Raw genomic sequence first — 27,391 nt, 5'->3', positions numbered from 1 at the left:
ATAACCATAAAGATAATTGTAGAGCTGAGGATTGGAAGCGAGGCATAAGGAGGTAAAATGACTCACCTCAGGGTCACATACACACTGAGGTAGATTTTCAAAAGATGCATTGCAAAAAACAGCACATGTGTGCATAAAATATCACATACGCAAGTATATGCTAATTTTTAAAATGGCAAGATACGCTTAATCATGGACCAAAAGTACAATAACGCATATGAAAAAGGAGCAGGCCAGGGGCATTCTGGTGAGGGGTCAACATTTTCGCATGTAAGTTGCTATTTTAAAACCTTCCAAAGTGACACGCACTTGTCTTTTACTTGTGTTTATTTACTTCTGCTCAATATCAGGTGTAAATGATCATAAACTTTGTAAAAGTGAAAAAAATGACAGGAAAGCGGGTCTGGTTGCAATGGGTGGACTTCAGGCTGAAGAGCCTGAAGGGTCTTCACGAGCTGCAGATGGACTGGGCAAAATGGTAGACTAAATGGTAAAATTAGTTATTTCATTGCTGCGCACATGTTATAAAATACCCTGACTTACACATATAAAAATCTACGTGTTTTGTTTTAAAACTGGAAGTACAAATATGAGGCTATATGAGTTGCGCACACTTATCTGGCTAATTTCTACTTTATTTGGGCAAGTAGCTCCTTTCTTGCTACTTGAACAAATTTGAACTTATTCAGATAAGTAGCGACACTTATCCAGTTATATTCTGATTTATTTGGCTAAATAGCAGCATGCCTACATAGCCAAATAAGTCTGAAAAGTACTACCTGTCAGTCTAAGTAGCGTTTTTAGGATTTATCCAACTACATGCCATTTATCCAGATAATTCATACATGCATGGCTCATGGTTTTTACATATGTGAGCATTTGTGCACACATCTGCGTGCGGGTTATAAAATACAGTAGTAAATTCACATGCGCCCATATACACGCGTATATGGGCGCACACGAGCAGATTTGAAAGTTATCCTCAGTCAGGGGCAGAACAGGGGATTAGAGCTGACTTACAAGGAGGTAAAGTGACTCACCCTAGGCTAGCACAGAGAATCACTGAGAGTCAAGGTCTATAATTCACACCTATAATTAGAGGACTGTGATCCTTACCAATCACTCCAGGATCCTGTCCACTCCACTTCTCCCCATGGGTTTCGCATGCGGATCAGATTCACTGTTTGCCCTCGATAGTTCACCTAAAGCATCAGAGAACAGAAATAAAGTCAAGTATCCTATGTGATGTGCAGCAAAACAGGGATGCTATTGAAAGGACAAGTGTTCCTCTAATACAACTTATCATGATACAGCAGGGAGTCTGCAGAAGGACTGACTGTCTGTGTAACAAATCCTACCATGAAAAAGCAGGGGACTGTGGAGATCAGCAGAGTGCTCCTGTGCAGTTACCTGTCCTGCTCCTGTGACAGAGTAGGCATGGCCCTTAACCAGCTTTTTAAATGTCACGGCTTCCATGTCATTGGCACTGGTGATCTGAAATAGAAGAGAGGAGTAGAAATTTAACATTCAGAAGCCTTAAACATGACTACTCTTGAAAAACAAAATGCACAGCACAGCAGAAATGTTGTCACATCTTGTAATTATTATTGTGATTTATATGATGCATTTCATTCAAATGGAGCCCTTAAGAACATTCAGAACAAAGAATGCTCCCAGCTCTGGAGTGCAGCATGTCAAATTAAAAATCAGAAGCACAAGGCAGCTCTTAGCTTCATAAGATGGTCACAAACAGATGGGAGAAGGAAGTGAGATGAGGTGGTTACAAAGGTTTGAGACAGAAACAGAATCTCATGATGTCTAATCCCTGCCTCTGGCACTGAGTCTGTGTGTGACCCTGGGGTGGGCCGCTTTACCTCCCGGTGCCTCCACTTATGCAGCTGTATTTGGGTGTTGATAATAATTTTTCATTCATTTATCCCTCCACCACACTGTGAACTGTCATGCAGTCCAGGTACCAGTGGACCACAGAAGAGACTTGAAAGGGCTATTAGCTTTTACAAAACACATCACACAGCAGCACACCAAAAGGGGGTCACCAACAAGAAATGGGTGGACAGACAAATCTTGGGTGGAAAAGGAGGTAGAGTGAAAAAAATGAAATATACATCATAACTCTTCAGGTTACTCACCTCCAGGATCCACCTTTGACAGCTAAAATAAGAAACTGTCACATCTGGAAAATTCATCCTACATGGAGACAGAAGGCAGCCCCTCCCCCAGTGTGCACACACCTGCACTATCCATCCCACATGGCACTGTTTCTATGAACTGGGTGCAGATACAGGAAATGCTTCCAGGGCTAGGACAAAAGCAAACCTCCATTCTTAATTTTTTGTTTTTGAGGGTGGCTGTCCAGTAGCCATCTCGTTCTTAGATTCTGTCTAAGTTGTGTGATTTCTTTTAATGGGCAGGATTGAAAGCTGGTCAAAGAAGGTGTTTGCACGCAAGCTCTCCAGTCCGTGCAGGACCCTTCAGACACTAGAAGAAGGAACTTAAGGCCCTGCCACAACCTGCATTATTCAAACAAAAGAGGTTAATTTAAAATTATCTGTATCTGTTTTGAACACCAGGGGCCGCCAAAAGACCAAACTTTAAATTATTTAATTTTTTTAAATTCTAACCTGGAAGGAAGACAGATTTCTCAATGCAAAACAAACAAAAACTGGGTATTGGTTTGGGGATTCCTGTTGCATAGTAGTCAGGAGCCCCAGTGGCTTTTGGTTTTTTTTTTAAACTGCAAATCTCATTAGGAAAACCCCATCTGATGAGAAAGCCCTAAACTATGCATTTACAGGTTTAAAATAAATCCCCCAGACTTGCTTAATGAAGCGCTAAGTAAAATCTGGAATTAACTCAGACTGCCATGTTTCTGGAGCCTTGGAATAAAACTGCCCAAGTCTAGCCTAAGAGGAGCAGCAGAAGCAGTCAGTCGCTGAACCAAGGCAGAGAGGCAGAAGGCACTGCAGGGGACAATGAAAGAGCTGTGCTTCCTGTCCCTTGGGGCTGCTGCCTCCTCCTCCTCCTGTCTTCCTATTGCCTGGGCTTCCTGAACAAGATTAATTCTCTGCAGGAGCAGGAAGAGGTGCAGCACCTTCCTGAGTCCTGCTACTCCCCTGCATATGGTGGTTGCTTTGCTTCTGCTCACCGTTTGCCATGGGAAAGGGAGGAAGACTGGAGAGGTGAGATATGGGAAGAGACAAGAAAGGAAATGGGGCAAGGCAATGAGACCAAAAACTGTTCTGTTCAATAGCTTGCTATTTATCCCACTTCTAGAAATATCTGCTCCCTTTCTAAAGCCAGCTATACTATGTGCCCCCACATCGCCCCCATGGCAGTGAGTCTCATGGAGTAACTGGTGTGTGAAGTGCTTCCTTCTGATTGGCAGTAAATTCCACCCCACAGTGTCAATTGCCCCTAGTTCTTGTGTTACAGGACCTAGTGAATGATTTTATTAACTTATATTAAAAGTCTGGAAGAATCTCAACTGGATCACCTGGGTGCCTATAACTTGGCGTCTAGTGCCTTAAATTCAGAAAAGCAAAAAACAAAGTAATAGAAACAAAAATTATTTTAAAAACCATACAAAAACAGAGAGAAGAAAAAAGTTAAATTTGAAAGAAAGCAAACAAAATAACAAGCAAAAGAGCTGTATGAAATTGGGGGGGGGGGGGGGGGGGAGGGAGGGAATGGCTGATGTCCACCGACCAACAGTGGGATCTTGGGGTGATAGTCTCTGGTGATCTGAAGGCGGCAAAGCAATGTGACAAGGCGATAGCTAAAGCCAGAAGAATACTGGGCTGCATTCTGAGAGAGGAATAACCAGTAAGAAAACGGAGGTGGTGATGCCCTTGTACAGGTTCTTGGTGAGGCCTCACCTGGATTCTTATGTTCAGTTCTGGAGCCCTTATCTCAAAAGGGATAGAGACAGGATGGAAGTGATCCAGAGAAGGGCGACTAAAATGGTGGGGGGTCAGTATCAGAAATCCTATGGGGAGAGACTGAAGGATCTGAATATGTATTCTCTGGAAGACAGGAGGTGCAGGGGTGATATGATACAGACCTTCAGATACCGAAAAGCTTTTAATGATGTGCAAATGTCAAACCTTTTCCGTTGGAAAAAAATCAGTAGAACTACTGGGGGGGGGGGGGGAGGAGTAGAGGGTCAAAGCCTTCACTGCTGAGCCTCTCTTGGCCTTCAACCGCTTTTTTTTTCCCAGTCTAGCCTGAAAAAGCTACCAGACTCAAGGCACTCAACTGAGGGAGGAACCCAACCGTCGCCTCAGGAAGCAAGTGGTGCTATTCAACTTCTTTTCTTCTTAAATTTTCCATTTTTTTACATGCAATCCTCAGAAGGGAGATGCATGTCCACCATCTGCTGAAGACAGAGAATGCTGGCGGGTTGATGTCAGGGCAGGGCTATGTGTCCATGATATCAGCTTTTACTCTGTCTCCATTTGCTGGTAGAGGTGCACAACCCACTTGTGTGGATTGGCCTGCCCTAGTGCAGAGGAATTTACAAAGCAACACAACAGCTGTGCTGATATACTGGCTACTGTAGATGTGCCAGGGCATCCCTAAAATAATCTCTCCTTGCCACCCCCTGCCCTCTCAAACAATAAAAAAAAAAAATCACCAAGAACAAAAAACAGAGCAACCAGAGACAAAGCTGAAACAAACTGAACCTCCCACTCACTCTAAATCAACAAAAAAAGAAGCATATCCTACCTATGTATACATTAGGTAAAAATTAAAGGTTATAAGGATTCCAGTTTTAAACTGTTGTAAGGCAGTCACGAAGATGAGACAGGAGAGAATGTACCCTCTTCATGTACAAATAGTGAGCGGAAAGTACCATGTAAAATATTCCACAGTCCCCATGCTGGAGGGGGACAGCCTCCCTATACTAATGCACAATCACAGTAAGATGCTATAATTCCAACAAGTTCAGGAAGCAGCAGCCATGCTCAGAATAGGGTCACCATCTACCTCAAAGAAAACAGGCTCAGATTGCTTCTGGTTCCGTGTTAAATAACTCACATGTGGACCAACTGGAAAGCAACTGGTCCAATTCTGCTTTGTACACTGCTAGAGCAGATGGGAAAAGCTGAAGTACTGGCTTCTCGGGTGGACCAGAGCCCCTTCCACCAGGTTGAGTGAGTGTGTGAATGGGGGAAAGGGGGAGGGAAAGGGGGAGGGAAAGGAGTCTTCCATTTTTGCCCACAATCGGGCCGATACGGTAAGGTGCGGTAGAAAGTGGTGCGTTAGGGCCCGGCGCACCCGCGTTTGCCGCACGCACAGTTCGGATCACCTACCGCTCGATACTGTATTTAAATGGCATGCAAATGCAAGCCGCGTCCATGAAGCGCAATCCATTTTACTGTATAGGCGCTTATAGCGCCTATACAGTATCCTGTATAGTATCCTGGTACCTGGTTTGAAATGACATTTGAAATGACAGGTACCAGGAAGTGGATCCCAACTTTAATCAAAAGAAAACCTAAGGCGAGCAAGGCGCAGGGCGAAAAGCGACTCAACATGCTATTAAAATATTGTAAATAAAGTGTAACAAAAGTTAACTTATTTTTTCTTACAGTCCCTCTCTGCCCTCCTCCGGAGGCGCGCACCGCTACGCTTTCGCTGGCTTGAGCACCCAAATTGACGGGCGCCCACGTCAGCGAAAGCGTATGAACGTACGCCGTGACGTCACGCACGCCCGTTCGTGCGCCTTTGCTGACGAGCGCCCGTGCACTACGGGCGTGTGTTCATCCATCTTCGCCGGTGGGGGCCGCTGGAAGCCACTTTCGCCGCCAGCTGCCCCCGGGAGGCAGGGGAGCCGCGGTGCGTGCCTCCGGAGGAGGGCAGAGAGGACTGTAAGAAAAAGTAAGTTAACTTTTGTTACACTTTATTTACAATATTTTAATAGCATGTCGAGTCGCTTTTCGCCCTGCACCTTGCTTTACGAGGAGGGGAGAGAGGACTGGGGCTGCCCCGGAGACCGGCGGCCAGGGCAGGTGAGCGGGAGCTGGGGGAAAGTTTGCCGCCTACCCTTACCCCTGCCTCTAACGCAGGGGTAAGGGTAGGCGGTAATTTAGCAGGTTAAAGACGCGGCTAAACTGCAGGTTAAAAAGGCGATAGTCGGGGCGCACGTTACTGAATGGGAGGGAATAGCTAATCCGATCATTTACATCTCATATACATGCCGCGGGCGGAAAGGGTTACCCGTTGATTTAAAGAAGCGGTAAGGATGGGTTAAAAGGGATAGTGAATCGCGGGTTGGACTTACGCGGCTAAATTGTGAGTAAACAGCGGGTTAGAAACGGGGTAACTGCAGCCGCGCTTTACTGTATCGGCCCGAATATGAGCTGAGGCACTGAGATTTAATGACCCCACCCCACCCTGGCCCCATAGAGATGAATGTCAGGCTAGTCATTGCATGACTGTGCCAAACCATTCAGGAGTCAGATTACAAGAAACACCACCTCCTGCCATCTTTGGCGGCCATCTTTGATATGTACAACCCCCCCCCCCCCCTCAAATATCCATAGATCTAGTTGGGATTTTGGAAAAGAATAGCTAGTTGAATTTCTGCAGAACATATTGCCCTCAAGAAGTAATTTTGTATTTAAAATTGTAAATGTATTACTGTTTACTTACTTTCTCTTCCCATCAGTCTATCCAGCTAGCTTGAATCCAAGATGCTTGCTCTATAGATGGACCAAGCCTACTTTTACTGTAGTTAGTGTTTCAGTCTCTCTTTACTTTGTAATATCTTTGTAAAGTCTACTCAGAAAGAGGGAAGGATATGCTTTTTAGGTTTATGCATTTAAGGCCAGTGTTCAAAGCCCCATTCTCAGACTTACATCAATAGAGCATCCCATGAGGGATCCCCTCTCCAGGCCCTTCAGGATAATTTGGTGCAGGTCACTGGGGGGCTTACGAAGCTCATACCACTCTGTCACCCCTCCTGTGAAGTCTTCAAAGCCCTCTGAGGTGCTTCCTCCAGACAATGCTTCATAGCTACCATTGGCCCTGTGGAAGAGAGCAGAGAAGAAACAAAATCAGAACTCTCTTGTGAAATGCTGGAAGACAAACTGAGCCTCACTAGGGCTGAAGTAGTGCCACATGACCAAACTTTGAGACCCGCTGATGCCTGGTCAAAGCATCATGGTGCAGCAACCAATGGCAAGGGAGCTTTAGCAATATCATAACACGCTCTATCTTCACTGAGGTCAACATTCAAAGCCATTTAGACAGATAAATCACAAGTTATCTATCTAAATGGCAAGTTTCTGAATACAGAGCCACTTATCCAGCTAGATTTTAGCCAGAGAAGTCATTGTCTGACTAAAATCTAGCTGTATTTAAAAAAAAAAAAAAAGAAAACGTTCCAGGGGTATATCTGAGAGGGGTTCAGTTATTTGGATTAATTTAGCCAAATTTCAGTTATGTCCAGCTAAGGTAGCTGGATAACTTTAGACCTGCTTTTTGTTTGAAGATATGCAGTTAAGTAGCACTGTAAATTAAAAAAAACAGTAATAGTTAAGGGCCTAGTGTCTGATTTCCTGCCTTCCCCCACAAACTTTCATATATGCCATTTTGGGCCGTGCACCTCCTACCCCCAAATCCCTTTTAAGATTTAGGAGAATGTACCAGGGCCCGCTGATGGCACCGCTGCCCTGTCCTTGGATTTATCACTATTGTAAGGTGCTCCTGCTGCCAGGGCCTCCCATGCCCTGCCCTGCCCTCCCTCTGTAGTCTAAATATGTGCCTCGTCACATCCCCTAGATCCTCCCGTCTGTGTGTAGTTTACGCTTTGAGCGCGGCGTGTGACAGAAACTGCGCTGGCGCATGCTGGGAGTGGGTAAGTTCATATCCCTCTCCCAACAGGGATTTGTACAGTTGGGGGGGATGGGGGAGGGTCCGGCAGCAACAGTACGTTAAAATAATGAGAAATCCGGGGAAGGGGTGGGGGTACCATCGGCAGACCCCAGTACATTTTTCCTAAATTTAAAAGGGGACTGGGGGTAGGGGGTGCCCGGCCCAAAAGGGTATATATGAAAGTTTGTGGGAGAAGCAGAAAATCAGGCTCTAGGCCTTTCACTATTACTTTTTTTTTTTTTTTTTTATTTACAGTGCTATTTAACCAGATATCTTTTGAAGATAACTGATTAAATAGGAAGTTAGCCAGCCACAAAAGGCTGGATAACTAGAAAATCTAACCAGTTATATTCAAACATCGCTGGTTAGGTTGGGTTTTTGTTTTGTTTTTTTTTAATCATCTAGATACATATAGGTGGATAACTTTAGAAAAGTAAATTCAGAGGGACATTTATCCCGCTGAAAATATGGGATAAGTTATCAGACTAATTTTAGCCAAATAACTTGTCCACTAACCGGCTTACTGAATATTAGCCTGATTCAGACCACAACTGAGGCAGCTGAACATTTAATGTATGTATTTGTAAAGGATTTGGTAAAAGCTATATTAAAAAAAAAAAAAAAAAAGTCAGAGCGAGAGAGTAGGTACTTGGGTATCAGAAACAACCATCCTATGCTGTAGAAAAGGAACTTTGTTTCTAGAAATAGGCAACCCAGCTACCAGAATACATAAGGGACCCTGCAAATTCCAGGCTAAGGTCTACCATGACATCTGAACCGCAAAGAGTTCATTATGGGTTGCCGGGTTGGGAGCTGGTAGAGGTGCCCTGATCCAAATCTGGTATTCCAGGTTTTCATCCAGTCCTTCCTAATTGTCACTGAAGAACATTCTGGCATTGAAAGTCATTTCTTCAGCCTCTCTCTACTTCTCATTAAGTAAGTGTTCCAAACAATCGGATGTAAAATTTGGAGACCATAAATTCTTGAAATGGACTGGCCGGGTGGCTCAGGACTTCCACTCCCCAGGCTGGCCACAGCCAGACATGCTGCAGTGGCAGCATTCACAGCCCCTGGTGGGGAGAGCATTATGGTCATTGCAAAACAGTAATTCCTGATGGCCAGGGACAACAGGCACTGATTCAGAGTCATTGCCATGCCACCCTTCCTCCCCCAGAAAACCTCCAAGGTACGCGCAGTATCCCGGACCTCGGCTCCAACGGTGATCCTCAAAGCACGGCGAGAGCACAGAGGAGGCAGAGCCTAGGAGTGCAAGCTCAGTCCCCATGCTTACTGCACCCTTGATGATTGCCACTGGAACCACGGTCTGAAGGAGGAGGCAGTGGTAGCAGCAAACCTTCAAGGTTTGGGGTAGGATAGCAGGGCAGTGGGGAGCAGGATATTTACCACCCCCTAACTCTGCCTCCCTGGGCACAGGCCTGCGCCTAAATCCAGGCCTGGTAATGGCCAGATTTAGGGCCCAGGCTCGCAAGGCCACAAAAGAAGCCCTGGTGCTAAATGAGTTGGGAGAGGATATAAAACAGAGAGAAAATATCCTCAGACTTCATTCTCCTGGTCCATATAACTGTCTTAATTCCATAAGAACGAAAGTGCCATGCTGGGTCAGACCAATGTCCAATGAGCCCAACATTCTGTGGACAGTCCAGGTCACAAGTACCTGGCAATTTTGCTGGATGGCCAAAGAAGCAGAAGGAAACAGCCAGGTTAGAAAATCCCCCTCAATTTTTGCAGTTAAGCATTCACAGCATCTGAAAGGAGATTAAAAACCATTCCCCAGACCTGAATGAGATTTGCAGCTCTGCTTGATTCTATTGGATGACCCAAAGAGTCTCTTGTGAATCAGAGTTGCAAACCTCATTTCGGTCTAGGGAAAGGTTGCCATCCTCTGTCAGACTGGGACCATACTTGGTCACTGGGCTTGATGGGGAGATCTCCAGTTAATGGAGTACTTCATGATCCTAAAAGGGCGCTCCTCCCTACTTACTTGGCATATGCCTTCTCCAGCAGTGCACTCCAGAACTCATTGCCTGCAGCAGAGTGGACAAAAACCAGCTTCCCATCTTTCACCGGGAGGAGATCATCCACGATAACATCCACCCACTCACCGAACTGCCAGAGCTATGGAGGGAGAGAGAGAGAGAGAGAGAGAGAGGGGATGACACATTTCTGAATTATTGACCAGCCCAAGCTATGGAGAGACAGACAGAATTCCAGACTGCTATTGAGGCCAAAGGGGTTTGCAATCCAGTACCTCTGGCTAAGACCACCTTGAAGTCTCACCCACTCCCCACTCTCTAGAATTCAGAATTGATGCTTCTTGTGGCATTACAGTGATTACTTTGTACTAGTTGGATGAGAGGGTGAGAAGACATCTCTTAAACCAAAAGAGGCATAGTGGATGGCACTGACTTATATAGACAGTCATAAGAACATAAGATGTGCCATGCTGGATCAGACCAATGGTTCATCAAGCCTAACATCTTGTCTCCGACAGTGACCAATCTTAGTCACTTGAAAATACCCGTCTGAATCTAATGGAGAGACCCATTTGCTGTTGCTCACTCCCAGAAGTAAGAGTTGACAATCCACAAGTCTTCCTGGCTAATAACTGTGAATGGACCTGGTTTGAAAATGTAAATAACTGTCCCCTATTTACTTGTTCCACATCGCTCATGATCGATTTAAACCTCTATCATATTCCCTCAGCCTTCTCTTCTCCAAGCTAAAGAATACTTTCCTGTTCAGTCTTTCTTCAATAGGGAACGGATACATCCCCCTTTAGCATTTTTTGTTGCCCTTCTCTCTACCTTTTCTAGTTCTATTTTATCTATAGGAATTCAGCAGTTGTAAGCAAGTCATCTTCCATAAAATATAAAAAAAACTGTCACCTGGAGGAAGTGATGTCACCCTGGAAGATGGCGGCTTAATTTTGGAGCTCTAGCCCTACTATCGCAACGTTAGCGATCCAGACCCCAGAATTAGTGGCTGCTCATAGAGGTGTGAATCGCAGCCCGAGGAGATGTCACAGAAGAAAAAAATAATTTGACCTTAAGCAATTTTCCTTTGCTAATCACAAAGTGGTAAAAGCAGCTGGACTAGAGGTGGGTGACGACACAGACAGCATGACGTCGAGGTAGGCCACGATGATGGCGGGGCCGCAATCAGAAGAGAAGATAAGAGTTTGCCTACCCGTGCTGAATTCAGACAGTGGTTCTCTGAGGTGTGACAGGATAAGTCGGTGATTAAAATGGAGTTTGAAGCAATGGTGGCTGATAAAAGGGGATGCGTCACAGATCTGGCAAAACGGTAGAAGAGACGGAGTTGCGCTTGGATGAGCAGGCCACGGATCTGACCACTTGTCCTGAGAAGACTGCTAGTACGGCAAAAATGCCGCAGGAATTAGAAGAGAGACTGGAGGACCTTGAGAATAGATCCCGCCACTCAAATCTCCAGAAAATACAGACTGTTTTCAAATATTCACCAGTATATGCACCACGATTCCGGGATCGGATGAAACAATCGAGGAAATGCCCACCACTAAATTGGACAGAGCACACCCATGAATAGGGGCACAGAGACATAGTGGCTTATTTCTGTAGTTTTGTGGTGAAAGAAAAAGTGGCTCAGCAAGCCTGTAAAATGGGTCAAATCATATGGAAAGAACAGTCAGTGGAAGCGTTCCAGGATATCTCGCCAATTACTACAAGGAAACACTGCAAATTTAAAGGAATAATCTCTATTCCAAAACGAGAGGGAATAATATACTGTTGGCTATTCCCTTTCATCTCCATTTTTCCATCGAAGGTAAATCAGCTAAAGTGAAAACAGTGGCAGCAGCATTGTTCATGCATGAAGCAGGAGCTGCAAGAAAATAATACATCATTGCCTAAGAGGAAAGTTAATCCACCTAAAAGGAGTATCCGGAGCTGGTAGGAAGTTACAGAGACAACTGGAGAATCCTTCTTCACCTGGAGCAGTGTGTGAATGATTGACTGTGCAGTGGTAGTAGACACCACATTTATCTGACGGGGTTTAGACCCAGATATGGTTGGGGAGACACTCTTTTACAGTTAATAGGGGTCAAGCTTTGAGACAGGGATGGAGCTAGAAATTTTCTCTTACATTTTTATTCTCTTCATATAGGGCTTTGATTGGAGCTCAGGGAGAGGTGGTCTGACAGGTGAAGGTCATTCCTCAGGATGGAGTGTGCACACCAGGGGGGGAAAATGGTGTGGTGAGGAGCTGGTGGAGGAGGATTTGTGTATGGCACAGGGCAAATGAGTTGGGGAAAGGTGGCAGTTGAGGGTGTATTTGGAAGATAGGGATGGGATTGTGTTCCTATAGAAGAAGAAGTACAATGTTAGATTGGTAAATGGTTTTCATAAAAGTTATGTCTTTAAACGTGAAGGGGCTGAACTCTCCTATAAAAAGAAAAGTTTTTGCTGAAAGAAGCAGAGGGTCTGAAAGCAAATATTTTTTTGCCAGGAAACCATTCAGAGGGTGAGGAATGTGTGGTTGTCGTCATCTAAAGCAGGTCCCATTCAACATCATGCCTCCTCTACAAAAAAATATAGTGGGGTGGGGATCTTGTTTGCAAATCACCCGACTGTTGGTAAGGCTGTGATTAGGGATACTGCGGGAGGTTCCTAATCTTGAAAGCGGTAATACAGGGGGAATTGTTTAGTCCTAGTAAAATGTCTGTGCGCCTAATGCTTCTCAGGGAGCTTTTTTGAATTCTTTCTCCTGTATCCTTATGGGATGGGTGGAAAGTCATCTCTTGATTGGAGATGACTTCAATTTGACTTGTTATCCCTTTTTGAATAACTCAAGTGGGGGCAACTGGGCCACACGCCTACAGAGATCTACACTGAAGGAAATGATTCATAAATGGAGCCTTGATGATATCTGGCATTTGAGGAATCCAACCATGAAAGATTATGCTTTCTATTCAAAACCACACTCTACCTAGTACCTACTCGAGGACAGATTATTTTTAGATAGACAAGATCCTGGTAGGACACAGTGGGAGTGGGTAACATATCATGGATAGACCATGCCCTGGTATGGGTGGAGAGGAAAATAGGGAAGGAACAGATAGGACATAAATACTGGAGATTGAAAAAAGACCTGTTATCTGATAAAACATTTAGAGGCAGATTTTAAAATCTAGCTGGATTTACACGCACAGGGGGGTTATGCACACCGAGCCTATTTTGCATAGGCCCGGTGAAACGCGCAAGCCCCGGGGCGTGCGTATGTCCTGGGGCTTGAAAAAAGGAGCGGGGCGGGCAGGGGCAGGGGCGTGGCCAGAAGCCAGAGGCAGGCGCAACTTTAAAAATCAAAGGTCGGGGTGGGGTTAGGTAGGGCTGGGGGGCGGAAGGAAAGTTCCCTCCGAGGCCGTTCCGGTTTCGGAGCAGCCTCGGAGGGAACAGGGAAAGCCATTGGGGCTCCCCTAGGGCTCAGTCCGCGCAAGGTGCACAAGCGCCCGCTCTCCTGTGTGTGCGATTCGGAAAACAATTTATTCAAATTAGGGCCCGCGGTAAAAAGAGGCGATAGGAACACTAGCGCGTCCCTAGCGCCTCTTTTTGGACAGGAGCGGCGTCTGTTAGCGGGTTTGACAGCCGACGCTCAATTTTGCCGGGTTCGGTTCTCAAACCTGCTGACAGCCACGGGTTCGGAACTAGACGCCGGCAAAATTGAGCGCCCGGTTTTCAACCCAAGAGCCGATTTTAAATTTTTTTTTTATTTCTGATTATTTTTAACTTTTAGGACCTCCAACTTAATATCGCCATGATATTAAGTCAGAGGGTGTACAGAAAAGCAGTTTTTACTTTCCCGGTGCTGAGAGAAATTAGCGCCTACCTTTGGGTAGGCGCTAATTTCTGAAAGTAAAATGTGTGGCTTGGCTGCACATTTTATTTTGTGTATCGTGCGGGAATAACTAATAGGGCCATCAACATGCATTTGCATGTTGATGGCCCTATTAGTTTCGGGGGGGGGTTGGACGTGCATTTTCGACGCGCTATTACCCCTTACTGAATAAGGGGTAAAGCTAGCGCGTCGAAAACGCGTGTCCAATCGCGGGTTAACAGTGTGCTCCACCAGAGCGTACTGTGCTGTATCGGCCTGTAAATGCATTACAATTGGCAGGGACAGCATCACAGATGGCATGGGTCCAACACAAATATTTCATATTTGGAAATAAAGATAGTCATCTGCTGGCTAGATGATTTTAGGAAAAATTTATGCAAAATCAGATTCTTAAAATTAAGAATCGTGAAGGGAAGTATGTCTATGATAGCAAGCTAATTTCGAATAGATTTGCTCAATTCTATAAGGATCTATATGCTGCAGGTGACAGCATTATTAAGGCTGCTACTGAGAATTATCTTAGAGATATTTCCCTACTGTGCCTTGCAGCAGAGGTTAGAGAGCATTCGAATGGTAAAATTAGGGAAGAGGAACTAATGATAGCAATTTCAGATTTAAAAGCGGGTTAGATGGATTCACAGCCAAATTCTACAAGATCTTTAAGCAGGTTGTAACAAGGCCTTTAGTGGACATGTTTAACTCTTTGAGGGAGAACAGCCAACTTGCACAGGGGGCAAATGTGGCAGGTATAACTGTGCTGGCGAAAGGGGGCCATGACCCTACGCTTTGTAGTTCTTATCGTCCCATCTCCCTAATCAATTTAGACCTGAAAATCCCCACTAAGGTCCTGGCCTTGAGATTGGGTAAGGTGGCTCCACTCCTTACTCATGGTGATCAATCAGGATTTGTTCCAGGACGACTAGCAGCAGACAACATGAGGAGGGTATTAAATCTAATGTGGTGAGAGAATCGTCAAGAGGTTCCAGTGGTTATGCAGAAAAAGCCTTTGATAGGGTGCATTGGCCTTTTTTATTTCAGGTTTTGCATAGGATAGGTTTGGGATCTCACTTTATATAGTCAGCCTAAGGCATGTATTAGGATAAATGGAGAATATTTTAATGTGTCTGCAGTGGACACAAGACGGGGTGCCCACTCTCTCCACTATTATTTGCACTAGTGTTGGAACCTCTAGCAGCTAAAGTTAGGTTAAATTCTCTTATAAGTGGTGCGATGATGGCTGGGAACTCATATAAGATGACATTTAAGCTGATGATCTGATGTTCACACTCACGGAAGCAGGTATTATCCTTGAAATCTTTGTTGGCAGAAATGAGAGAGTATGGTGCTGTTCAGGGTTTAAGTTAACAAAGATAAATCAGAGGTCCTGAACCTTACATTGCAGAAAGATTTACAGGTCGATCCAGTAAAGTGTGCTCCGTCGGAGCGCACTGTCACCCTGCTCTGGACGCGTGTTTTCCCTTACCCCTTATTCAGTAAGGGGAGGAAAACACGCGGCCCACCCGCGGCACCTAATAGCGCCCTCAACATGCAAATGCATGTTGATGGCCCTATTAGGTATGCGCGCGGGATCCAGTAAGTAAAATGTGCAGCCAAGCCGCACATTTTACTCTAAGAAATTAGCGCCGACCTTTGGGCGGCGCTAATTTCTTCCGGCGCCAGGGAAGTGCACAGAAAAGCAGTAAAAACTGCTTTTCTGTGCACCCTCCGACTTAATATCATAGCGATATTAAGTCGGAGGTCCCCAAAAGTAAAAAAAAAAAAAAAATTTTTGAATTCGGCCCGCGGCTGTCGGGCCGAAAACCGGACGCTCAATTTTGCCGGCGTCCGGTTTCCGAGCCCGTGGCTGTCAGTGGGCTCGAGAACCGACGCCGGCAAAATTGAGCGTTGGCTGTCAAACCCGCTGACAGCCGCCGCTCCAGGCCAAAAGGAGGCGCTAGGGACGCGCTAGTGTCCCTAGCGCCTCCTTTTCCTCGTTTGCACCGCGTCGCCTCATTTAAATACTGGATCGTGCGCACCGGCGAGGGGCCGGTGCGCGCGCCGGGAGAGCGGGCGTTCGTCCGCTCTCCCACGGACTTTACTGGATCGGGCTGTTAGTGAGCAGTTTGCGAACCCAAATTACCTTTTAAATGGGCCAAGGAGAGGGTGAAATATTTAGGGGTGTGCATTGGTTCAACTCTAGGTATTTTATTTGATCTAAATTATAGCCCGCTGTCGTCGGGTATAGATAGGGATTTGGAGAGATGGGAACGTTTGCAATTGTCTTGGCAGAGTAGAATACATGCTATTAAAATGAATATTCTTCCCAGGTTCTGTTACTTTTCCAGACTCTTCCGATCCATATCCCGGATGAGTTAAAAAGTTGGCAGAGCAAAGCCTTCTGATTTGTCTGGAAGGAGAGACCGCCACGGGTGGCAAGGAAGGTACTTTATATATCCAAAAGCCAAGGTGGGGCTGGGCATACCTAAGTTTGTTTGCTTTCTATTACTTTTTTTTATTTTATTTTTATGCAGTTTCACATCATTTAAGGCAAAAATACATGTCACTGTAAATTAAGGTCATATTACATCTTGAAATATAGAAGAAGAAAAAAAAAAAGGAAATTAAAATATAAAACTAGATAATTAACTGGCTTTATAGCGATGCAAAAAATATAAGGAAGCCAAGGATCAAAAGAGCCTTGGAATCAAGCAATGTGAAAAAGAAAAATGAGAGACGGAACATCAATCGATCATTGTTTACGACAACCACAGCTAATTAACTGTTTCCACCGGTAATGTATGAGAATCTAATGAAAACCTCAGCTGAGATGGTTCAATATAAACATATCTAACATTACTGATTTTCAAAATACATTTGCATGGATAACGTACAATAAACAGCCCCCAGGTCCTGGGGCTTCCTGGCACATAGCTAGACGTTTTTTTCTACGATCTTGCGTAGATCTGGTGATATCCAGATAGATCCAAACCTTCTGTCCATAATACAGTATATTCCCATTTCTAAGAAAAAGTCTCAATATTAAATCACAATCTCGAGGAAAAAATAAGCAGACGAACAGTGTCCCTCTGCTCCCCATTTGACTGTCACCTGAACTCTCCCGTATAGCACTTACGTCAGAAGTCTCAGCTGCAGGGTGAAAACTCCTGAAAGTAAAGCTTCTCTTCTCAGCAGATGTGAAGTAAATTTTAGCAACAGGTGGGGAGATGCTTCAGGGGAATTTTCAAAATCTCCAGCGTGTATTTTTAAACTGCTCCAGTGGTGAAACAAGATTTAGGCTTGGAAAATTCAATACTCTCAAGTTTAAGTATCTAATGACATTTTCTATATTCTCCAACTTCTTTGTGTGCACCAAGTCTCCCGGGACTAGGCCAGACTGAATACTCTGCATTGGGGTGACCCGCTGATCTAAATGTTCCAATTTCTCCTTTTGCAAAGAAATTGAAGACTCAGTAATTTGGATATGCCTATTTATATATTTATTTTAGATTTATATTCCACTTTTCATACTTTTTTCAGCACATGTACGCCATGCGCGCTCCTTTTAAAATCTACCCCATATGTTTTAGATATTGTGGTATGTTAGAGGTTTTAAATAATTCAGACTGAATGACGTCAGGAGGTATATGCCTCAGATTAATATTAATACTACTCACAGAGATTACTGCGTGGGTTGTGCGATAAAGGGGCTGAGAGGGGAAAAAGAACACACAAGAGACTGTTGATGTTATTATTCATTTATATATCATATTGTAACTTATGGTCTGTTCTTGGATCTTACTCTTATTGTTATATCATTATGCAACTATTAAGATATGTGATGTTCTCATAATATCATAATAATTTATTCAATGTAAAAACTTTACTTACTTAGATTTGTTCAATGTAAAACTTCTTTTATTATGTTCTATGTTCTATGTAAACCGCTATATTTTTTTTAGCGATAGTTACTGTTCTTTGTAAACCGGGGTGATATGTATACTATACAGGAACCTCCGGTATATAAATCATTTAAATAAATAAATAAATAAATATCCTGTTTAATAAACATAAAATTACAAAAAAAAAAACCTGTCACCTAAAAGAAAGAAACGTCTTCCCCCTCGAGATAATCCTGGATTTTTTCAGAATCCTTGACACAAGTGCAGACAAGCAGACTGGGGCAGGGCAGACACACACACCGTGGCTCAGAGCGGATGCCAGATGGCTTAAGCCCCACAGTGAGTCAAAAATATTGAAAGTGAAAGGAAGTCCTGGATGTTTCTGGCCATTCAAAAACAAGCTATAAAATCAGGCTGTGCCACTTCGCACTTGATACTGGCTGGGTGTCTGTTCTCTGGGGTTCCTAGACAAGCCCTGGGCCCGCAGAAGCAGGAGTAGGAGATGGCCAGTGCAGGTCTTGAAAAAGTTACTATATAGACACTAGCAAAGCTCTCTAGTTACTCCCAGGCCCCTTAAGTCCAAAGAAAGAACCTGATTCACTATGCTTTTTTTCCCCCGTGGGCGCAAAGAAGGCAGTGTTCAAAGGCATTTACCAGGGTAAAATAGCTTGAATGAGGATCACCCTCCTCACAGATAACTAAAAGTGCACACAGCCTTTTAAATGTGGGGACAAGAGGCGTTCCTGAATACATAGGTTGGGGGAGGAAAGGAGTGTGCAAATATTCCCCTTACCTTCCACAGCCAGCACAGAGATCAGGTGCACATAATGCAGGTGCTGTTAGTGCATGCACTCTCTTTGAAAATGTGCACAGTGTGCAAGCTTTCAAAAGCTACCACACAATTTGTAACTATATTGGCTATTTGAAAATTACTTCCAGAATGGGAGAAAACACTTATAGGTCAATTTTCAAAAATCCACTGAGCTGTGCAAATAACCAGCTAACTTTAACTCGCTATTTTTGAGTGGATTGTCAACTAAACCTGACTGGCTAGGTATTCAGCTAAAAATGTTCTTAAATCCAGCTAAGTCACAAGTCAGGACCGTTCTGTGTGTGACTGGGGTTAAATGGTGAAACTTGGCTGGTTAGGCCTGAAAATGCGCATTAACTGGCAAAGTTGTAGCCCGCTCCTGGAATGCCTTTGAAACCGCCCATTTTTTTTACCCAGCTAAATTTCACCTGTCTTGTGAATTAAACTTGGACAGCCAGGTGGGGAAAATGTTTAAAACGCAGGAGTTTTAACTGGTTAATGCCAAGAAGTTAATTTGTTAGACTCTTTTGGAAACTGACTCGGCAGTGAATCGGATCCAAAATGTATTACTGTGGCAGTGCAAGCCATTTTACCAAAGTGGCTTGCGGTGGCAAAGGCAATAAGAAACCTTCCCTATCACAAACAAACAGGGAAGAAGCCAGAGATAGCAGAAGCTCCAGTTGCACTATGCTCGGTAACACGTATCAGCACGTCATCGTCTGCCGACAGGTATCAGACCTCTCTACAGGCACCCTTTGTGACCCTAAGGGTGGGTGTCAGCAGACCCTCCCCTCTGCTGACATGTATCGCATCTCTGTAAGGGAGCTTGTTTTAATACTGAACACCAGCCCTGCAAATCTTCCCTTGGAGCCTCCTTACCTGGAAATGGAAGCAGCCGGCATAATCGTCCTGGAAACTCTGTCCATGCGGAACCACGCGGTGGAGGATGGTGTCGTTCAGGGTAAGAGAAGCGATGGCAGCAAGGAGCCAGCAGTCTCCTATGGAGTAGGAAAGAGGGTGAGCAGATGGTGAACAGCATCTTGGGCAAAGATGTGGCTTTAGCACTGTAGAGTCTGACAGGCTACACCTTGGCTTTTCAAAGAGATAGAGAATGTGAATTCCAGGGATGGGCAGGGTGTGAAGGGAGAAATGTACTGTACTCTCACGTCACAGGTGGTTCCCCATCCCAACTAGCTAGTCAGACAGGGGATTAGGGAAGGAATCTTGCAGAGCTGCAGAGACACTGCAGGTGGTTCCCAGTCATGGTCCAGCTTGTGTGCTGGAGGTTCCTCCTGAAGGCAAAGGGCATGGAGAGCAGTAGCAATACAGAAAATAAGGTTCACTGATCCCAAGAGAACATAGCATCTCCATGCTGCCTGCTCCTTTCCCTATTTGTGCAGGTTGCACTAGAAGAGGAGACCCAACTGAAGACTTTCATGATGTTGATACTGTGAAAACTTCAGTAATTTAGACAAAGTAAAAAAGGGTGGATGTTTATTAGCTGTGCTCTGTGGCTACTGGTTAATTTCTTGCAAAATTTGTCAATATGGTAAAGAAGAAAGGGAAGACCCTAGACCTACTCTGTTGTCTCTAGCACTTCCCTGGTTTCAGGTCCCATTGATCAGTTTGTTTGCTGGGAAACCGCCACACTCAGGTTTTCTGGTGTGCCGTTGGGAGAAGGAGAGCCACCATCCTTCCAGGCCACGGATACTACGATGAGCCCGGAAGATTGGAGAGTATCTTCAGACCCAGCAGCCAGGAATATGAGAGGAGGTTTACTGCAGTCACTGTAGTTGGATGGCACTGGTGCTCAGCTGACTTGAGAGGATCCCTGGCTAGAGTAGCAGTGGTTGGCTGCAGGGGAGTGGCATCCGAATTGTCTCCCATTGACACCCCAGGTGTATGTAGGTGGGTGGTGTAAGGTCCAGGTATTGCCCAAAAGAAAAAGTGTCTGTGGATCTTGTGCATTTTTTTCTGGAAATTATTTGGTTCGCTGTAGAAGGACTGGGCACATTCCTCTCCAGACAAATGCATCAGCTTTCCCTACAAATACAGTAGAGAAAGCTGTGACTCAAGAAGATGGCTTAGTAGAGTGTAAGTGAAGTTTGGACTCTGTGCCTGTTAAAGTGGAAAAATTACAACCGGATGAGGCTTTCTTGGTCAAAGACAATATTTATTTACACAATTATATTGGAAAACTTAGAGAGACTAGAGTTTTAAATATAAAAATCTACGATTGATGAATTTCCTAAACCTGAAACATTCTTGGCTTTGGGAATGTTCAATAAATATGTTTTAGACATATTAAAAGGTACCAGCAGAATCCATTCCATCAACTGCAAGAGCACATTAATCTTCCCCTTCCAAAGAGGGAATTAGGATCTGGGGGGGCATCACCTGGATCTGTCCCAGATCTCTTCAGGTAGCTTCAATTTGACTGCATTTCTGGAAACTTCTGGAGATTTTCAGGTAACTCCTGCTTCCTTGATTGTGAACTTTGTATTGGAACTGGATAAAGATGGGATATTACATTTGTTTCTTAAGCACAGGCAGAACCTATTTGTTAAATCAGAAAGTCAGTAGTTTTCCTGATGTAGCTAAGGCAAGACAGAAAGAGACCAGGACTTGTATTAGTGCGGCTTCGGGTTATCCAGATTGGTGCAACATTTTTTCTTAAATATCTATGCAGGTGCATAGCCAAATTTAAGAATTCTAAATATGTGGGTTTTTTGAGTTCTCTCAATAGACACTTTTTTTTTTTTTTTTAAAGTGGTAAGCCAGCCCAAGCGTCTTCCTTAGAATCAGATATTGTGACTGCGCCTGTTTTAGTGAGAGGATATCCATCACCCCATCTCCAGTAAGAGTCGTGTGACATCAGCTGACATTTGTCTCCTTTCATTGTGGTTTTTTCTATGTCCTTAGTTTATTTGCACCATCCCTCTATTTGGTGGACTTCAGTTTGTATTAATTTTGTTTTTTCTTTTTTTTTAGTGTTTTGTATTCTTTTCCATTTTTTTTCAATGTTGCAAACTTTCTATTCAAGTATTATTCTTAATTTATATCGTAAAGTTATAAATAAAAAAAAACAAAACCTGCAGACGTTTGTGATGCTAGGAGATGGTAGCATTCAATGTATTGGCATAATTGAGCGTATACTCAAGGAGCTAAAGGTGGTACTGACTGTACCCCTCACAGCTCTACTCAACTTAATCCTTGACACAGGAACAATTCCGAGAGACTGAAGAAAAGGAGATGATGAACTATTCCACAAGAGAGGGAACAAGGAAAAAATGAAAACAAAAAACTACAGACCTGTTTTTTTTTTTATTTTGATCTGGGAATTTCCTCTTGTACTTCCAGCTCAATCAAAATCAGGGCAGGGATCTGGCACCACGAGCCTTCATGTGCAACTACCTGGGTATTTTTTCCCCGTTTTATATCCCCTCTCAGCTTACTTTAGTCCAGTTACTGCATGGATAGTCCTGGTCCAGAGCCACTCACCATGGCTCCTTCCAGAACCCTGTAATCATGGGCCCTGTATCCAGCCCCTAGGGGTTGCCATTTCGAGATGACTAGCTCCTCCCCCTTGGGGCTGTGAACACTGCTGCCACAGCATCCCCAGCCCTAGCTGAGCTGGAGAGAAACTATTTGCAACTGAAAGAACTGCATGGTTTATCCGATTCCTCGGAATAAAAGGGACAATGAAATTAGGACCCAACAGTTTCCAAACATTTATAAGGAACTGCTAACTGAGCAACACCGCTTTTTCCATGGCATCTGTCAATATCTTGTACACAGACATAAGGAGGTGAAACAGCATGCGGCTGCACCAGTAAGAACCAGGCTGTCTGTGACTGGGGATACTGTGCAGGAACCATTCACAGCCCTCGGGAAGAAGGGAGCCCCAAGCATTGCCCAACAGTGAGACCTGCTGGCACATGGGCATAGCTCCAGAGGGAATCACGATTTGTGGCTCCTGGTTGGGGAACATTACTAGCTTTTTAATATGAGTGTAATGCTTTCTATGTTTATTGTTTTAATTTTTGACTGCAATCTGTCTTTGGGGACCAATTTTTATGGGATTTATTGATTGTATCATTTTGTGTCTCTGTTCTATTTGTCATGGAAATATAATTTGTCTGTATTGTCATTGGAAATACTATTATGGGTTGTTTATTGCTGTTAGTATTGTAAACCAATTTGTTACTATTGTTGAAATAAAATAAACATAGGTCTCTCCATATGACAATGCACAACCCTGCCACTGAGTCACCAGGCTAGCCTCACACCTCAGTGGTGAGCAAGGTAATGAAAGCACTACTGAAGGTAGAAGAGTTCAATAGTTTCAAGACAGCGGATTACGTGATCAAGGCAACACAAGGGGAAAAATCGTGCCATACAAACTTAACTGATTTCTTTGACGTGACCAGAGTAATAAACTAGGAAGGAAGGGTGCAGTAGATGAGGCTTATCTGGGTGAGGAGTTGGTGGAGCAACAGGACAAAGAGCAGTGTTTAATGGGGGCCCATTGCTGGTGAAAGGCAAGTGCCCATCATGGTGCCACGGGGATCAGTGCTGGTTGTAGTCCTCTTCAATGTCCTTCAGTGAAGGGCTAGAAGAGATTGTATCATCTGCAAACAGGCATACTAACATTTACAATACAGTAGACATGCCAGAGGGGGGTAAATAAAATGAAAGAGGACGTAAACAATTGGAAAAATGTCCAAAGAGCATGGCAACTATGCTTGAATCCAAAAATTGCTAAATCACGCATTTGGGATCCAGGAATCCAAGGGCCAAGTGCCTCTTTATAGATGAAGAATTAATAGATACCAAACAGGATAGAGGTCTTTAAAATCATGAGAGGTCTAGAATGGGTAAATGTGAATCGGTTATTTACTCTTTCGGATAATAGAAAGACTAGGGGCACTCCATGAAGTTACTAAATAGCACATTTAATCAGAGAAAATTCTTTCACTCCATGCACAATAAAGCTCTGGAATTTGTTGCCAGAGGATGTGGTTAGTGCAGTTAGTGCAGCTGAATTTTAAAAAAAAGTTTGGATAAGTTCTTAGAGAAGAAGAGCATTAACTGCTATTAATCAAGTTGACTTAGGGAATGGCCTCTGCTATTACTGGCATCAGTAGCATGGGATCTACTTAGTGTTTGGGTACTTGCCAGGTACTTGTAGCCTGGATTGGCCACTGTTGGAAACAGGATGCTGGGCTTGATGGACCCTTAGTCTGACCCAGTATGGCAATTTCTTATGTTCTTAAACTCACAGGTCACCATCTCCAGTGACTGCAAGGTAGCCAGTCGGTGTGATAAAATAAGTTGGAAAGCTAATGGTACACTTGAATATATAAAGAGAGGTCTCACTAGGAGAAAGAGGGAAGTAATAACTCCCTAGGTCTCTAGCGAGACCTCACCTTGAGATCCGAGCTCAGTCCTGGAGATCACATATCTACAAAAGAACACTGACAAGGCAGAGGCAATTCAACGGGCGACTACCAAATTGTTGCATGGACTACACTGAAAACCATACAGAGAGAAGAACATTTTCAGAGCAATTTACATAGGTAAAAGTTTTTACCCATTAGTCGGATGTCTGAAATTGACATCCATGCATTGCACTTTTAATTGCATTTAGAGGTGTTGTTCCCAGCAGGGCTGTCAGCGGGGATGGGCAAGATTAGAGATGTGTATCATACTGGTAATCATTTCTGGTTTTGTTTTCGTAAAACCGCAGGAAATTTCATATCTCCCATGGTTCGGTATTTTTTTTTTCTCGTTGCAAGTCGTTTTCGGGTTAGCACGCGCTAACATAAAACCGTTAGCGTGCACTAACGGGAGTTAGCGCGTGCTAAACCGAAAAACTATTTTTCACGAAAATTCGGGGAAAATGCAATCGTTTGTTGGTTTTACCGATCCATGACGAATTAGGAAATATTGTACAAATTTCCTAATTTGTACAATATTTGCAATATTGCAAATAATTTTATTATTTAATGCAAGCTCCTGTGTAGCTGCATTATCAGAAGGGGACTGGCCAGGTGGCCAAGTCCTCGTGTCCTCAGGAGGGGGCCCAGAGGTCCAATCCCCCCAAATTGGCCATAACATCAGAGGGAGGACCTCCCTCCTCTGACCACGCCTGGGTCCCATTTAGCCTGGCAACAACAGGGTGCTTGTTTTAGGTCAGGAGAGGAAAAGTATGCACATACATTGCATTTTCACCTTGCCGTTCCCTTTTCCAGCAAAAACCTACCTGCAGAAAAAGGTGCAAATGATCGCATGTACTTTATATCCACAGCATGTTCCAAAGCAAACGTATGCATGACTTTTGCTTTGAAAATTGGTGCAAAGCCCAAAGGTAAAAAGCTTGCATGGTTTTTGTCCCAATAAAGACAATTTGCAAATTGCTCCAGAGAGAGACTGCAGGCAATTATGATGTATTCTCTAGAAGAGAGAAGGGAATGGGAAGATGTGATAGAAACATTCAAATATCTAGCAGGCTCCAAAAGAGTAGCAGAAACGAGCATTATCCATAGAATGAAAAGCTCAAGGACAAGGAGTCATGATCGAAATGTGGGAGGGAGGGAGGAAAGCTCAAAAGGAATGCGAGAAACTAATTTTTCACTGAACAGAATTCCAGGGGAGGTGAGAGAGACAAAAGACTGGCCAAATTTAAGCATGTATAGGATAAACATAAGGGGCCCTGGGGAAGACGGCCTGTGGCAGCACAGTAGGTCAGAGTGGGTGGACCGAGGGGTCCTTTTCCGCCAGCATCCTCTGTGCATCTAGGATGTTATTTTAAAACCTATAAGGCAGGAATGTCCTATTATCCCAAACCCTCTTTTAGGTGTACACAATTATGTTCAGATAAAACTCACCACTGGACCACTCCCTACCCTGCCGTACCTGGGAACTTGCTGTTGTCACCCAAAGACTTTGAGATTTCAATAAAAGCTATGAGTCTCTGCAAACATGTGGGAATTCTCTGGGTTCCTGGACTGCACCACATTGGGCTTAAGGGAGGAGCCACCCTGACAGAAATTTACTGCGCAGGCCGGAAAGAGGTGGGGAAGGCGGCCCACGCAGCCAGAGGAAACAGCAGTGGTGGTGGTGGTGGCTGAATCTGCCAAGGCTAGAGGAAGTGAAGGCAGTATCAGCTGAGGCCACAGAAGCTGCCGAGCTGGGAGGGAAAAGGGGGGAAGTGCTGCACTTGGGGCATGGAAGGAGAATCAGGGGATGGTGAGGACTGGGGTCATCCCTGGAGGACAGAAGGTGTATGCAAGCGTGTAGGTGTTTAAATGTGAGTGAGAGAGAGAGAGTCCGGGGGACGAGATGGTAAGAGAGAAAACTGATGTGAGCATCTCCTCCACCTTACTACTCTCAGGGTGACCACAACTCAAAAGGTTCCCAGGGATGCACATCCCAGCAGAAATCTCTCAAGACTCCCACTGCATAGCAGCAGCTTGAGCCATTCCAGGTTGAACTTTCTAATTCTATTTAACTCTGCAAGAACCAAATGTGTTGAAAGGAAAAACAAAGTCATTTTATTCATCAGACAGACAGGCATAATCCCACACAGGCATTCCCTAAAGACATTTCTTTTTTATTATTTAAAAAGTGAGAGAGACAGCTTTTTTTTTTTTTTTTAAAGAGAAACATTTTCCATTTCTGCTCTTGGGAAGATACTGTGCTGTTAGGATTTGGCCCTTATCTCTTTGCCATTTCAACAACATATAAGCAATCAGAAAAGTGAGCTGCAACAGCTCAGAGCTTGCATACTGGGTGCTCTGATATCCTGCACAGAGAAAGTTACATGCAAAGCTTGGGATGTGCTCAGTGTAAGGCAATTATTTGACATTATCTTAGGGTGGCCCCTCTATGTTTGCCTCGTGGGTCTCCTGGTCCCTAACCATAATCTCCATCAATAATGCTCCCCCCTAAGGTCACAGAAACTACAATGCAGCATCAATTAAGTGAAGGAGTCAAAAAGAGTAAAGCATCCATACCAAGAGCTCCCTGGCAGATGTCCGTTCGGGTGGCCCCATCCACGATGAACTGTGGGTTGGACTGCATCTCCTGAAAACACACAGATGTTTTGTTATCATGCAACTTAAATACATTAAAACACACCAATACCGAATTACGGTTTTTTTCCCCCTTTTAAACCTCCACAAGATCCTATTTCCGCGAAGATAAAATATTCCTTTTTATTTCCCTCTGATGTCCTCCTTGCAGTGTGGTGGTTTGGCTGCAAATGAGGGTGGCCTTGGTGTAACTGCTCCTAAGATGTACAGTGGTCACACCTCAAAGCTTCAATCCAGTTGTTCCTGTGTGCACATCCAGCATTTACAAGCTGGAACGGAAACCAGAGGCCTCACTAACTAGTCGGTATTTTTAAATTAGCCAAGACCACGTGTGTTCATGATTATCTCCCGGGCACTGTTAAAAATAAAGAAAGAAAGAAAGAAAGAAAAGAAAAGAAAACCTACCTAAACGTTTAATCAAGATATAAATATGAAACTGAAATTAAAATGTGTGCACTAAATGCTGCCAGTGCCCTGATCACTTCACTCTTACCGTTGGCCTCAGCCACTTGATGCCATAGGTTTTAGAAGAGTTGGGACCCAGGTCCTTAAACCCCAGAGAAGAGGCGGCGGCTGGGAACAGGTCATCCTTGAAGAGCGTCCCTCGTTGCAGGCACTCACTCCGGATCTTGTTGTAATCCTGGCCCAGAAACTTCAGAGATTTTTCATGCTTCCCCAAGCCCAGATCCTTATCTCGCTGCTTCTGCACCTGTGCACACACACCGGTGGCATAGATGGGGACGATGACCTCCTCCATCCTGAGGCGAGCAGGACCTGAGATGAGAACCGCTAGGGGG

General features: G+C 44.3%; 1 protein-coding gene across 3 annotated transcripts in view; it reads right to left on the bottom strand.

Moving 5' to 3' along the window:
* The window catches only part of CAPN1 (calpain 1), an 88,716-nt gene that overhangs the window by 17,627 nt on the left and 43,698 nt on the right, over positions 1-27,391 (bottom strand). For all 3 annotated transcript variants that reach the window (XM_029611086.1, XM_029611084.1, XM_029611085.1), the window contains 7 exons: positions 27,088-27,383; positions 26,517-26,586; positions 19,378-19,496; positions 9,902-10,035; positions 6,882-7,050; positions 1,411-1,494; positions 1,117-1,202 (listed from right to left, as the gene is read on the bottom strand). In XM_029611086.1, coding sequence (XP_029466946.1) covers positions 1,117-1,202; positions 1,411-1,494; positions 6,882-7,050; positions 9,902-10,035; positions 19,378-19,496; positions 26,517-26,586; positions 27,088-27,351 — 926 coding nt within the window. In that variant the 5' untranslated portion in view covers positions 27,352-27,383. The remainder of the gene's footprint in view (positions 1-1,116; positions 1,203-1,410; positions 1,495-6,881; positions 7,051-9,901; positions 10,036-19,377; positions 19,497-26,516; positions 26,587-27,087; positions 27,384-27,391) is intronic.

Source organism: Rhinatrema bivittatum, chromosome 8, assembly GCF_901001135.1.
Source record: "Rhinatrema bivittatum chromosome 8, aRhiBiv1.1, whole genome shotgun sequence".
Lineage (NCBI taxonomy): Eukaryota > Metazoa > Chordata > Amphibia > Gymnophiona > Rhinatrematidae > Rhinatrema > Rhinatrema bivittatum.
The sequence above is the reverse complement of the archived record's forward strand: the minus strand, read 5'-3'. Positions and strand labels throughout refer to the sequence as shown.